Raw genomic sequence first — 15086 nt, forward strand, 5'->3', positions numbered from 1 at the left:
TCCCTCCTGTTCTCGAGATTGTCAGAGAACATTGTCTTCGTTCCCCATTCAGTTGAAGGAATACATAAGCCTTCCCAGGCCAGAACCCCTTCATTTAGTGACCACAGTTAAAAAACGGGAGGTTGGCAGATATAAACACCCAAATAGCTGCCAATTAGGATCGAATTTTTTATGGCACAAATATGCACGGCCAAAACTAACCATCCTTGTTGCCCGACGGGGCCATTTGAGATGAGGTCAGACCAGTTTCAGAGCATGCTGGGAGATGTAGTTTGAAGGGGTTTGAGTAGCGGAAGAGCCGAGCAGAATTAATAAAATAGCCGTGAATTTGAGTTTTAGCGGTAAAAAATAAAAACCAGCCTCAACTCTTTATGATTTGTTTCAATCTACAAACACCCATATAAGCATTTAAAGAGCAAATGTAGCCACCAAGAGCCCAGCACCACCCTGCTACATCACCGGGGGGGGGGGTGAATGGGGGGGGCGATGGGGACTAATTAACGGTACAAACGGTTTGTAAAGTTCAAACAGTAAATTCTGTGCTGCAACTTTAATCCATTGCTTTTTCGCCATTAGCTATCCATAGCCATGTAAAAGTTAATAACCTGAATAATTTGCTCTGGCAAAGCTGCAGAGTAAGGGTTTAAGCAGATACTTTCAGTGATGTTTGGAGACTACAGCTCCTCTTCCCTCCCTCCTTCTGCTTCTGCAGTCACATAAGGGCTGGGGAAATCTTAGGTTTAGTGTGAGGGTCCACATTAAAGAATATCCTGACGCAGTTTTAGAATTACCATCAGTATTTCCACGGTTCTGGGGGTCCATATGATCTGACACAAACTGCCCAAGTTCCCAATTCTTACATCAATCTGAATTGAACTGCACCCCGCAGACAATCCAACATTCCTAACCTATAAAATCTAGCTTACATTTTACTCGTCAAACATGTATTGAGCATCGTGGTATGTGCTTGGCTCTCTTATTCCATTTCCTCCTTGCAACAATGAAGGAGATTGTAATACACACATTTTATAGAGGGAATCTAGAGAGAGAAAATAGCTGTTTAAAGTCACACAGTTAACATGCAGAAAAGCAGGAATTCAAAATCATGTCTGCCCGAGAAGCAGGGAGTCCCTGTGCTCCCCCGAAGAGGGAAATTGTACTTCCCAGAAGAGGGGAGTTCTTGCACTTCCCAAAGAAGATCTGAACTAGGGAGTCTCCATGGCAATGCCTGCTAATGCTCTCCTCTTTGTTCTTGGTTAATGCTGAAGTAAGTTAGTTATTAATTGGCATGTGAAAACCTAATTCAGACCCAGGTGACAAGGATTTTATTTACTAAAATCCTTTGAACATTCACTCTACTAGATAAAATTTCTTCCTCTGTGATGAATTTGTGTTACATCCAACTTTGTTCAACCCTCCATTTAAGTATCCCTTCAATACACAGTATTCTGGAAATATATTTTTTGTGTAGGCCCTTTAACTAGAATCTAAGCGCTTATGCTTTTATATCTTTTCATAACAATTAGCTCAAATCTCTGTAAGTGATCAAACATTGTTTGACATCACCAGGTACAGCTGAGTATTCAATCCTCAAGATAAATTACAATTTGCTCTCAGGGAATTTGCATTTTTTTAAAATTTAAGTACTATTGGTTTACACCCCTGTTTTGGAGGAATTTGCATTCTTATAGAGAAGATGAAACAAATACACAAGAAATCATATGCAATATAGTCAGATAATAAATGTAGGAGGCTTAAACTACTTAATAATTGATACCTAACAAGTGGTAACTAACCTTCTTATTCAATGCCATTTGAAAGTGTATTAGTGAAAGGACAGGATTTTGCTTGGTGAAGGTGGGAGCCAGGGGAGGTCACATTATCTAGAATTTCCCCATCCAAATCCTTTCTGCCCCTTCTCCATCTTTTATAGGTCAGTAAAGATAACAACATACAGTTTTCAGAGCTAGAAACCTGGAAGTATTTTGTATTCCTTTCTTTTCCCTCACCCTTAAAACTAATCCATCAGCAATTGTCATCAGTTTTACCTCCGAGACTTGTCTTAAACAAACCTACTTCCTTCTCCTTCACTGTCAACACGCAGTCCTACCACTGTCATCTCTTGCCTGCATTTTCTGCAATATCTAATTGGTCTTGACTTCACCTTGCTGACCTACAATATGATCTCTTTTGCAGTCACCAGAATGAGTTTCAAAAATAATAAAAATGAGATCATATCACATTTTAAAACCTACTCCACATCATAGTGAAAAATTTTGACCTAGGAAGAGTATAATTTTTGGAAATGTCTGTTTGTAAGGATAAAGAGGAGAAAACAGTGCCAGAAAGGAGACTAAAAAAGGAAGAGCTGGGTGAGAACAATTGTAGTAGTTCACAGAAATTAATGATAAGAGAGCCTACAAGGAAGGGATAATAACAATGTCAAATATTGGAAAAGAGTCAGACCCTTTACCAGTAGGAGTTCACTGGTGCTCTATGAAAAAACAAATAATAAAGTAGATCAGGAAGCCAGATTGCCATGATTTAAGTAGTGAAGCCCAAACTGTCAAGTGTAGCCTCCTCTTTGAAGTAATTTGTGAAAGGAAGGAGTTAAAATACTGACTTGCAGACATGTAGGAGCCTAGGAATGATTTTTTTTTTTTTTTAGGGTAAGAGAAACGCATGTTTATAGACAGATGGGAAGGAGTCTATAGGGCTGTAGAAGTTGGCTGGAAGCCTACATCATGACAAATTGGCAACATAAGGAGGAAAGGGAGTTTTCCTGCCTGGGCCTTCATAGATAGGCAATGGAAGTAAAAGGGCAGGAAAAAGACTGGCTAACTGACTTGCTAAATTCTGGACTCTAAAGAAAATGGATTATTCTATGTGTTCTGACAGATCTAGCAACAGTAGCAGAACACTTCCAACACTTGAGCATTGCTTCCAAACTGAAACTGGCAACAGTATCCTTGTTTGGCACCTAGCAAGATGATTCAACTCTGGAGAAAGATAAATTGTTGCAGAGCCTCTGGAAATCGCAGCATGTTGCTGCAGCAAATGTTACTGGGCTCCTTGCTTACAGTTAAGACAGAGGATACACCATGACAGGTTCCCTAACCTCCATAACCTCAATTTACACAGGTTTAATACCCACATGGTCCTTAAATTGGAAAGTTAACCCTTTCCAAAGCACTGTATTTGCAGTTGGGGGACATAAGATCAGAGGAAATAGACTGAATCTAGATTGTCTCCAAAGTGTGCTGATGTAGTAACCCTAAGCAAGTTTCTTGACTCACTTTCCTCAAGCATTATTGCTAAAGGTACTTTAATTTTTGAACCAGCAAGGTCACATTGGACTTTACAACTTCTTTTGGCTATCTCCCCTACCTTCACTTGCTGTCAGAAGCAGGCAGAAGGAAAAACAAACACATTAAAAAGGCTCCTTTGTGCATTTCACAATTGGTCCACTGATGCCTCAAGTGTACTGAACAGAACAATCCGCGTTTGCACATCACTAACACCTTTTGCTTGGATGGTGTCATTGTTGAGGATGTGAACTCTATGGAGCCAGACAGGTTGGGTTCAAATTCCAGCACTACTCGCTGTTTGATTTGCACAAGTTGCGTAAATACCCAGCGCCACAGTCCCCTTGTCTATAAGATAGGGATGACAACAGTATGTATCTCACATTGTTACTATAGAATAGGATGGTAAGTGCCAAGTGCCTATATAATAAAGGCTGGCGCTTAGACTCAAACATTGGTTATTATTTATTTTTAGAACATTATGCTGCGGCAGGCTGCGCCTCCCATGCTGTTTCTTGACAAGGTCCGGGCATTGGGGGAGACTCCCGAGAAGCAGGGAGTCCCTGTGCTCCCCCGAAGAGGGAAATTGTACTTCCCAGAAGAGGGGAGTTCTTGCACTTCCCAAAGAAGATCTGAACTAGGGAGTCTCCATGGCAATGCCTGCTAATGCTCTCCTCTTTGTTCTTGGTTAATGCTGAAGTAAGTTAGTTATTAATTGGCATGTGAAAACCTAATTCAGACCCAGGTGACAATTGGCTTATTGTTCTTATGCATGAACTATCACAAAAGAAGTAAAAATTGTTAAAGATATAGTTAGGATAGAAATGTTTCGGCCCTGAGAACTATGGAGAACAAGCTGCCCTGAACCAGCTGTGCTTGGAAACCATAGCCTAACCTGGGGGGTACCTGTTTGCGGCAACAATACATCTCCTGGTGTATGCAAGAGGTCAATAGTTTGCAGGCCGTGTGGAGGCTAGGAATTTCTAGTTGAGAGTTAGACTTCAGTAGAACTTACATAGATTTGATGAGTTGTTTTAGATCACTTTGAAGTAATTGATAATAGGCTAGATTAATCTAGTGCTAGAGAATGGGTTGATTTTAGTAATATAGAATAACAATGGACTTTCATGTCCACCCCAAAATTAGGAAGGCTTGACAGGATGATTGATTGTTACTGAGCATTGTACTGTCTTAGACAATTGATTATGTTAGAATATGAGTTGTACCTAGGAAAGTAATTGTCCCTGTTGATTTTCTTAATCAGATTAAAGAAGTGTCCTTTCGTAGTATGAGATCAAGAGGGTCTTTGTATATTCATGAGAAAATATGTAATGATTGTCTCTGTTCTGCTTTGATGCTTATGCTGATGTAATCTCACCGCTAGCTTTAAGGTATAAATAAAGACCTGCTGAGACCCTCAGTAGGAGATACTTGCACCAGAGAGGGTGTCTGTGTCTACCTCACTTCTACCTTGCTCCACTTCCCCTCAGTCCTCCGAAAAAACTTCACCGACTCTGTCCTCTCCTTTCTGAGATCCCTGACATGACTTCTAGCTGGAGCTGGTCTCCAGCATTATGCCAAATATTCCTTAATTTTTTTTGGGGGGGAAGAGTCTCCCCTTCTCCCCCAGTGCTATTCTCACCTGTATGCTATTACTGCAGGAGTACTAGTCATTTGAGAATAGGTCCTTATATCTTAGGCTTCGCCTTAAAAGAAATCAGACTTCTGCTAAATATAGGGCAACTGTATCATCCAAAGTGAGACACTTTTTTTTATAAAGATTTATTTATGCATACAAGAGCTGGGGTACAGGCCAGAGATGTGGGGGGTGAGAGGATTCACCAGAGACAGACTAGGGAACAGAACAGGCAGACTGACTGAAATACACTGCTGAGGGGAGTAGCGGGCGAGAAGGAGAGGTCTGCTTCGCCATGTGGGTTGCTCCCTGTCTGGCTGGGGATCGAATTCGTGCTGCAGAGGCTGCAGATTGCTTCATAGTGCAGTGCTTAACCCCTTGCGCCACGAGGAAGGCCCCCAAAGTGAGAAACTTTTGAAAACAAATGACAGGGTATGCTATGAATAATTATAACAGGCATAAAAGGCAAACAAAGACCGAAGGTCACTCAAATTTTATAGGAAATGAAGACTAAATATGAAAAACACAGTATTTATCTTCAGTGCATTAGTATGGGTGTTTGGTGTGTGCAAAGGGATGGTAGAGGTTTTATGAGCTGTGTCTAAGAACAACTTTTTCCCCACCAGCTGCACAAAATTCATAAAATGTAGTAAAAACCAATTGTGGAGACACTGATCATCCTTGCTGGATAAACCTTATTATAAAAAGGGGCCAGTGAATAATATAAACAAGATTCTGTCATATATTTGTCATACTTAGGAGAATCAACTGTTTTCAGGTAATCTCCAGTAGCACAGAAGCACCATTTGCACACAATTATAATGCTGAATAAAAATCGGTCTTATTTATTCTCTGACCAGGTTCTCTAAAGCCATCAATAAGTCCATTTGAATTTAGTGAGCCTAGTTTGTCCAAGTATGTATTTGAATGATAAAACTATTTTTTGACATTATAAAATGCATAACAAATATGTATGTAATGAGAGATTATTTCATTTTGACCCAATTAATAAGCTTTGACGGTACTACAGTATGAAATAACTCCAACCATAAAAACACATAAAATTTTTGCAAACTGGAACCACACATGATTTATTGAAAATTCTAATTCTTTATTCTATTTTCAAAATATAAGTGCTTTAACAGAGTAACATGTCATTTAGCATCACATGCTTATAATGAACAAAATACAAAAGATTTCTAAAACTAACACTGTGTGGGGGCCACAGTGATAAACAATTTAGTAAACCCAGAGAAATGCAGCCATCAGCCTCAGTTCAGGCAACTTATCATGGGAGGGTATGGGGTACTTCACTGGAGCCACTCCAGATTTACTCCCCATGGTTGGGGTACACTTGCAACCAGTGAAAAGAGTTTCAGAACGGGTTGTAACTTTTCTTGATAATGACAGAAAAAAAATCACATAGTCAGAAAACTCCTTAGTGTGTGTTTCCATTTGCTCTAAGACAGGTGCTGGAGAGGTTGGCCATCCTCTCTATTTCCACTGTTTTTCTATCACCCACTATGCTCACTCATGCATGTGTGCTCATAAGATTGTCACTGATTCTGTAAGAACTGTTTCGAGATTCCCCCACCTCCATTCTTGGAGGGAAAAAAAATTGAGGGAAAGGAGGGGATTGAAGTGGAAAGTTATCTGAGTACAAATAGGGAAATGAGTAATCTTTACACCCATACCAGGAGAAGGAAAGTGCTATGGACTGAATGTTCATGTCCACCAAACTTCTTATATTAAAACCTTCACTCCCAAAGTGATGGTATTTAGAGAGTTGGGACCTTCTGGAGGTAGTCAGTCATGAGGTTGGCATTCCCAAAATGAGATTAGTGCCCTTGTAAGAAGAAGAAGAGACTAAAGTTTTCTCTGTGCCATGTGAGGAAATAGCAAGAAAGTGGCTATGTGCAAACTAGAAGTGGACCCTCATGAGACACTGAATCTTTTGGCAATCTGATCTTGGACTTGACAGCCTCCAGAACTGTGAGAAATAAATGTTTCTTAAGCTACCCAGTCTATGGTACTTTGTTATAGCAGTCTGAACTGAACGAGATAGAAAGTTAGGAGAAACATTCCTCAAAAGAGGCCGCCTAAACATGGGGCCAAGGAAGAGAACTTACGGGTTCTCCCAGTCAGCCTGAGGACACAGTCACACCTGTCTCACTCAACACTCATATTTGCATACTTACTCGGTCTATCAAATGTAGATACAGGTAGATATATAGACACATCAACTTTCAGAAAAATTCTCACATATGTTTAGACAGATAAAACAAAGCAGGTGTTTTATATAGATATCAAGACATATAGAGACATGAATACTAGAATGAGGAAGTGAAAATGTACATGAAAGAGTTTAAGAACAGTTGGGAGGGCAGAGAGTTGGGGAGGGGAGGGGACTGGATGTTGTAGAAGGTGAGTAGGTGAATGAGACAGAGACCAGGAGAGCATAAGGAAAGAGTGCCTGGAAAAGCGCTATGTTGTGCTGCTCTTTGCCAAAGACAGAGGCTTCAATTATTCTCCATGTTGCCTGTTGGCCCACTCTTCACAAGTAAGACTTAAGTGTGCACAAGGCTGTCTTTAGGGCACTAACCCACCTCTGACTCCCCTCAGCTCCCTGGGTGCACAACACCACCCAGCATCATCTCTTCTTCTATCTTACTCTCTGGACTTGGGCTAGGGTCTCCTTTGCTCTGTGTTATTCTGCATTTTCTGCTGCAAATACATCTATGAGTACCAGCAATCTTCACAAAATGTGACTTCAAGTGTTAATACACAAATCCTTAAATATACACACTGCATTAATATTTTTAATATTTCATCAAACAATAATTCTACACAGAGAGGTGTTCATTACTGTGTAAGGCAACATGTGAGTAAAAAAGGAAACCATATCACGCTACTCTTTTTTTCCCCAGGAAAAGGCATTTAAAATAGACATTTCCAATTTAAGGCAGCATAAAACCCAACAATTGGGGTTTATTCACTTGAAATAACTTCCCAAAGCACCCACCACTCCTTCACACAATAAAGCCACATAAGAAAAACCAAACTTTAGGAATAAATTATTAATATCTGTTCCCCAAACAGGAGTTAGAAAACTAAGTTGGTAATAGATCTAGAGAATAAAAACACATGCAAACTTTTATGAACCATGAAAAAATTAAGGCCCACAGTGAAGTGCCTGGATGAGCACACATCTTTAAGCCAGAGTTCACTTCAATAGCAGTTAGTTTCTCAGAAAACTTTGTTCTTCTTGGGAGAGGTGGGGTAAAAAGGGGAAGGGTGGGAGTGATCGGGCAATCACATTTCAGTTTCATTTACAATCAACTGAGGCAAGAACCAGATGTTAAAAGGCTCCCAGAAGCTACTGCATGGCACAGATGCTGTGGGGCAGGAACTCCTGCACATAGGTGGCAGCTGCCTTGGAGAGGTAGGTCATGGTGCCAAACCTGCCACTGGGTGCACTGTCGTACAGAAGAGTACAGATGCCAGAAGCAGGATCCTTTGTCAACATGATCTCGTCTGCGCCGAGGGTTTTCTGTTTGGTTTTTAAGGGTGGGAGAACACAGAAGAAAGGAAAAATTACTAATCTTACTAATTGAAGTCCTGATTAGGATACCTCAGAGGCACCTCCCATTCCCCAACTAACTAGCTGGATCCTACACTGTTTAGCCAGGGCTATGGACAAAATGGTCAGTATAGGCTTCTACACAAGCATTTTTCACTAGACCTCAAAATCATGTGAAGTTATTTTTAAAGTATTTATTGTTTAGAATTATTTCCATTACAATGAATTTTTGAAAGTTAAACATGACGGCTAATTAAATGGGTTATGCTTACTAAGAGTCACCCTAGAGGAACTTTGGTCTGAATTCTTCTAGTACTGTTGATTTAGTATGTTATCATTTTATTTTGTATTTGATCATTATTTCTTTCTAAGTCAACTGAATTCAAATAGATTGCAAACTTTCAAAATTAGACTCTAAGCCTAGAACAGATCACACATTCTGATATAGATGAATAGCAATCCAGAAAATCTTAAATTAGGACTGTCCTAGAAATCCTGGATACTTAATTTCTTTTGCATTCCTTCATGGTGTCTAACAGAATAAAGCACCAACTACAAGTTTTGGAGATAGTTCCTATTGATAACAGCACATATCCTTCACCTTATGTATTTCCTTTTTTTATTGGAGTACCATTGTTTTGTATCCTTGCCAGTGTTTTGACAGTATAGGATCTCCGCTACTAGGTTAGTCACCATAGCACTCTCACCACCAAATCATCCATAGTCCTTAATCTAGGGAACCACAGAAAAGCTTTCGATAAATAGTTCACATTTTTTAATGTAGTTAATTTCCTAGAATATTTATTAATAAGAAAATGTAGAATTAAGTTTCACTTAATAGGTAAGTAATATAGGTAAATAGCAAAAATAAAACAAAAACAAAAAGTCCTCTTGTTTACTTGATAGTCCAGAAGGGATATGCGACCCAATAGTCTAATATTAAGTCCTTATCACTACAAAAAGAAGTTTAAAATATGATGAAAAGCATAAAAGTCTCCTGAGTTCCAGGCAATTTTACCATCTAACACAACTACAAAATACACGGTGAAAGAGGGAGGGCAACCAGCAGCCTACTTCTGCAAAAAGAGCTCAGAGATACTACAGAGGTAGTTCAGAAAAAAGCTACAGGAAAGAGACCACAAGAAAGTCATCTTGTAAAATTAATATCAGACATTCCCCTTTGGTAAAACAACAGGCTTGCCTACCTGTTCTTGAAGGAACAAGTCATTGGCAATATGCACTATTTTTTCTACAGCAATGATGCTTCCAATACTATGAATTTCAATATCTGCCAACATGGTAAGGACAAGGATGGCTTCAACCAGAAGCTGGCGGTACTCTGGCTGAGGAACACGATTCAGAACAGATTCCACATGAACAGAAAATTTAATCTCGCCTGGAGTCATCTGTGATTGAGAAAAAGAAAATCGCTTTGTAAGAGTCTATCATCAAGGAAACATCAACCACCCATTCTACAAGGCTATAAAACACTTGAGGCCACGAGTGCTGCTTCTGTTCCCTTTAAAGTAAGTAAGTCAGTTCAATCTTTTTTCTTATTTTATTTTCAATTTCTTTATATATAATTGACATCATTCTTCCTTTTTGTACAATGGATGCTTTCTCCTCTCAGGTGTAGCCCCCATAAAATTTCCATCACCAATTCACCCGTGTACCATCACCATAGTCCCTTGTGCTCTTCCTTCCCCTGTTTTGATCCCTCTTTCCCTCCCCTTCCCTGCAGACTCTGATTTATAGTTGCCTATGAATTTTGTTTTTTAATTTATTATAATTATTTATTTCCTGATCCCAGATTTGGTTCAATCTTTCTGGAATGCAATCTGGCAATGCACAAGAGTCAAAAAACTGTCAGTGCCCTCTAGCCCATATTCCTATTTCTGATAGTTCATCCCAAAAAAATCATCGAAGAGAAGAAAAAAGCTCTATGTACAAGCCTGTTTATGATAGCATTAGTCACAAGTGTAAAACTAGAAGTAACCTAAACATAGGAATGATTGTATAAATAGCATTTCATGGTGTAGCAACTTCATGAGTTTTAATAGTCATTTAAAAAATAAATATGATTGTGGTAGATAAAAGAAACACCTAAGTAGAGCTTAAATTATATATACATGATGACTAGAATTATGTAAGACATTTATATACTAGTTATATTAAAATGGGCATAAAGGGGGCCTCCCCTGGTGGTGCAGCGGTTGAGCGCTGGGTTGCGAGGCTGCCCTTGGCCTCTGCAGCGCCATTTTGTTCCCCAGCCACCGGCGAGGGTCCCACAAAAAAAAAAAAAAAAGGGCATAAAAACTGAAGTTATTTTAGGGTGAAGAGGAGTATATATTATTGAGTATATGTTACTAAGCATATATTTTACAGCAAAATTTGATTTTTAAAGAACTGGTTTCAAGTCCTATCTTTGTCAGTTACTAATTCTATGACCTTGGTTAGTCATCTTTCTTTGTTTCCTTATCTGTAAATCAGGAACTACAAATCTTACCTTAGCTATCTCATATAAGGTGTGGTGAAGATCAAATCAAAGAAAGTGTGAAGGTGCTTTGAAGACCCTTAGAGATACCATTCAGGTATGTATTACTACTAATTCTATCAACATTTCGATCTTGACAAAGGGAGAGAAAAGGAAAATAGAGGACAAAGTATTGTGTATTAGAGAAAAAGCAAGAGTAAAGCCTTTAAAGCATAGCCTCAGTTTTCTATACCTACCCTTCCAGCATTACCTGCAAAAACTCCAGTGTTTTGAGAATTTTCACTGTTCGATCTTACTATTCTAGCTTGCCAATTCTAGTTCATTTGTTTGGTATAAAAGCTATTTCTTTATCATTTCTGTGTGGCTGGGAAGAGTGCACCATATGAAAGTAATTGACAATGTATGCCTGCAGTTCACGACAATATTTTCCAACCATGGTTATTTATCAGAATCACTATAAGAATTTTTTTTTGGAAGTACACATGTTCAGGTTCCATCCCCAGAGATATGAATGCACTAAATTTGAGATGGAAGCTCAGATTACTCTGACATAAAGTTAGACCTCAGGTTTATGGTCTAATAGCTTACAAGCATCCTACTAGAGAAGGTGGTAATGAAAGGATGGGGACATGAGAAGCCAATCATTCTTAGATTTCTATTCCATATGCCTTCTCCAACTTGGGCAGCACCCACACAAGCCAGTCTAACCAAACTAGGCATTAAAAGAAGCTGTCTTTATATAATTAATGAAATACCAAATTAATATCTAATATTGCCATTTAATTTAAAAAAATTCTTTCCTTTCTTCAAATGAATTTCAGGTTGAGTTGATTTAAATGTATTGGTCTACTATCTTGAAAATTGACCACTGAATTACTTGAGCCAGGCAAGCTGTCAATTACATAAAAGTGAAAGACACCAATCTTACCTCTCTGGTGGTTGAAGAAGGAAGAACAAAACCTTCCACAGAAAGTCCATGACACTGCAAAACAGCAAAAGCATGTTGTCACCAAGGATATTTGGACAACTGGGAAGCCATATGGAGACACTTAGTATTTCCTTTTTTAATTTTATTTTTATATTCCCCATACAATTGCAACCCCTTTATTTTGACCCCAATCCTTCCTCCCCGCCCCCTCCCCCCCAATAGAGTGTCTCTGGTTCATAGCTGTTTGTTGATTTTGATATTTTCTTTCTTATAGTTATTCTTTTTCCTCGTCCCTTATTTAGGTTCTCTAGATTCCTGCTATGAGTGAGACCATCTGGTATTTTTTTTCTTTCTGGCTTATTTCGCTGAGCATGATTCCTTCCAGCTCCATCCATGTTGCTGCAAATTGCACATATCAAAAAACTAGCAACAACAAATGTTGACGAGGAGGTGGAGAAAAAAGAATTCTCCTACACTGCTGGTAGGAGTGCAAACTGGTCCAACCACTATGGAAAGCTGTCTGGAGGGTCCTCAAACTACTAAAAATGGAGCTTCCATATGATCTAGCAATTCCACCCCTAGGGATCTACCCAAGGACACAAAAATATTGATTCAAAAGAACACCTGTACCCCTATGTTTATTGCAGCACTATTTACAATAGATAAAACCTGCAAATGCCCAAAAATAGATAGCTGGATCAGGAAGATGTGGTATATATACACAATGGAATATTATTCAGCAATCAACAAAGATAAACTCATGCCATTCACAGCAACGAGGATGGAACTAGATGGAATTATGCTCAGTGAAATCAGCCAGAAGGAAAAAGAAAAATATCGGATGGTTTCACTTATAGCAGGAATATAGGAGAAGCAAATAAGACATCAGTGTAAAAAAATAATAACAGTACAAAATAAAACAAAGCAAAAACAGACAATTATAAATCAGAGACATACTGTAGGGAAGGAAGAGGGAGAGGTATTAAAGGGAGGGAGGGAGGAGCAGGGGTGCATTGATGAAGGAAACTCTATGGGGACTACACCTGGTGAGGGGGGAAGCAAACATTGTTTAAAAATGAACAATGGTGTAAAAAATATATAAAATTAAAAAAATTAAAAAAAGAAATTTGGGTAGGGCCTCCCTGGTGGCGCAGTGGTTGAGCGCTGGGTTATGGGGCTGCTCGCAGCCTCTGCAGCACTAGTTCGATCCCTGGGCCACCGGGCAGGCAAGGGTCCCACATGGCGCGACCTACCACCCCTGCCTCAACCACTGCTCCCCTCAGCAGTGTGCTTTGTCAGTCTGCCTGTTCTGTTCCCCGCTCTGGCTCTGGTGAATTCTCTCACCCTCCTGCGCTTCTGACTGTACCCAGTGCTTGTATAAATAAATAAATAAATAAATCTTTTTTTAAAAAAAGGAAATTTGGGTATTCTTTTGCTTTCTTGGACATCTATGTCTAATATTCTTAGGATTACAAAGTTCTGAGTTATTATTTCTTTGAATAGAGCCTCTGATCCCTTTTTCTTTACCTTCTAGAGCACTTACTGATTTTATGTTTCCTCTTTTACTGGAGTCTGATAATTCTCATAGTTTCTTTATTTTCCCTAACTCTTACTTAGTTCTCTTCTTCCACAAGATCATTGGTACATTTGTGTCTTCAATTTCCAAAAAACTCTTTTCTGCCAGCTTAAGTATGTTAAATATACTTCCCATATTTGTCCTCATATCATTCAACATCTCTTCTTGTTGAATAGCTACTACTACATGTCTGTGAAATTGAATTGCTATAACCCAGGAATAACTATAAAGTCTCTAGTACCATTGTGTTATGGAAGTTAGAAAGGAAAGCAACTTCTGGGTATTCTTTGAAAGGAAGAGCACCATTTTCACCTTTTCAAAAGATCACCCAATTGTGTCCCTGAGGAATGTCAGATAACTAAGGGTTTTGAAGTCATGGATGAAGTGTTCTTCAGATATTTACCAAAGGCTATGAAACAAAAAGTGGCACCTAGGAGACTGAATAAGATCTATGAGTGAGTACAGTATTCTTCTGGGCTTTCTAAATGTTAGAATCATAATAGCGTAACATGTCCTTAAGTGCTTTTGACAAACTATGACTTTGAAAGAAAAATAAATATTGGTCACACCAACAGAGCCTTTAGACTACTAGCATCATTATTACTCTGCATTTATTTAGTGTTTTTATCCAGTAAAAAATATAGATAAGAGTTTCTTATACAGACTCCCCATATATTGCAATTGTTTTACTATAGCAGTATTTGATTAACAACACATTGGTACAAACAACATTTCCACTCTACAATAATTACAAAAGAATTGATCTCTTTATCACTACATCCCTTTGATTAGTAGCAAATGTATCACAATGTCCAACTATTTCCAAAAACAGAGAAGAGATGACTTTTGAGTTCTAATTTATAAACAAAACCATAGAAATACTAATAGACTATATCATTAAAAGTGTTAAAATAAAAAATTGATGGTTTCATTTTATGCTTCCTTCTATGTTTTTTCCATATGAACTTATGAGTTTTATACAACTGCAGTAATGTCACAGCACTGTCATATCTCACCCAAGGAGAGTGTGGATTTCAAAGAGGAAAATAAAGAGACATATACAATGTGTTATATTCACCTTCTGCAAAACTTTCCATACTTTTTGATAAAATCCAATTGGGACTCTGTTAAGTGCTCCATCCAATCTTCTTCGACGTTGCCATTGACCTTGACGATTATCTCTAGATATCTGTTGGCCATATGCACTAAAAAAGGACCCACTGCTCGGAGTCACAGAGGTTCTAGGTGACTTGGGAGAAAAGGAGAGGAAAGAACATAAATCTAAAGTTATTGCTTATAAAGTATTATAGCATAGTGAATAATAAACACACTGCAGAATAAAAAAGCACATATTAAGTGTTAACACCCAAAATAAAGTGGTTACAGTGAAGGCAGTAGATTTATGAGTAGCTAGTAGTAATGTAAACATGTAGAGTGCTTTTAGAAAGCAGTATCATGATATATAAGAAAAGACACAAAAATGCTAAAGTCATGAGACATTCTTTGCTACTCTTTCCTTGGTTACTCTGTAAACTTCTAACTGGTGTATGGGTAAGTTTACTGTTAT

General features: G+C 38.6%; 1 protein-coding gene across 2 annotated transcripts in view; it reads right to left on the reverse strand.

Annotated features, from left to right (window-relative positions):
- Positions 1 to 8317: 8317 nt before the first annotated feature.
- PHKA1 (phosphorylase kinase regulatory subunit alpha 1) overlaps positions 8318 to 15086 on the reverse strand; it is a gene marked incomplete at both ends in the record, with an annotated part of 144083 nt that continues 137314 nt past the window's right edge. For both annotated transcript variants that reach the window (XM_084259310.1, XM_084259309.1), the window contains 4 exons: positions 8318 to 8491; positions 9727 to 9927; positions 11944 to 11997; positions 14598 to 14768. In XM_084259310.1, the coding sequence (XP_084115436.1) occupies positions 8318 to 8491; positions 9727 to 9927; positions 11944 to 11997; positions 14598 to 14768 (600 nt within the window). The remainder of the gene's footprint in view (positions 8492 to 9726; positions 9928 to 11943; positions 11998 to 14597; positions 14769 to 15086) is intronic.

Source organism: Talpa europaea (assembly GCF_964194135.1).
Source record: "Talpa europaea genome assembly, chromosome: X".
In the NCBI taxonomy this organism is placed as follows: domain Eukaryota; kingdom Metazoa; phylum Chordata; class Mammalia; order Eulipotyphla; family Talpidae; genus Talpa; species Talpa europaea.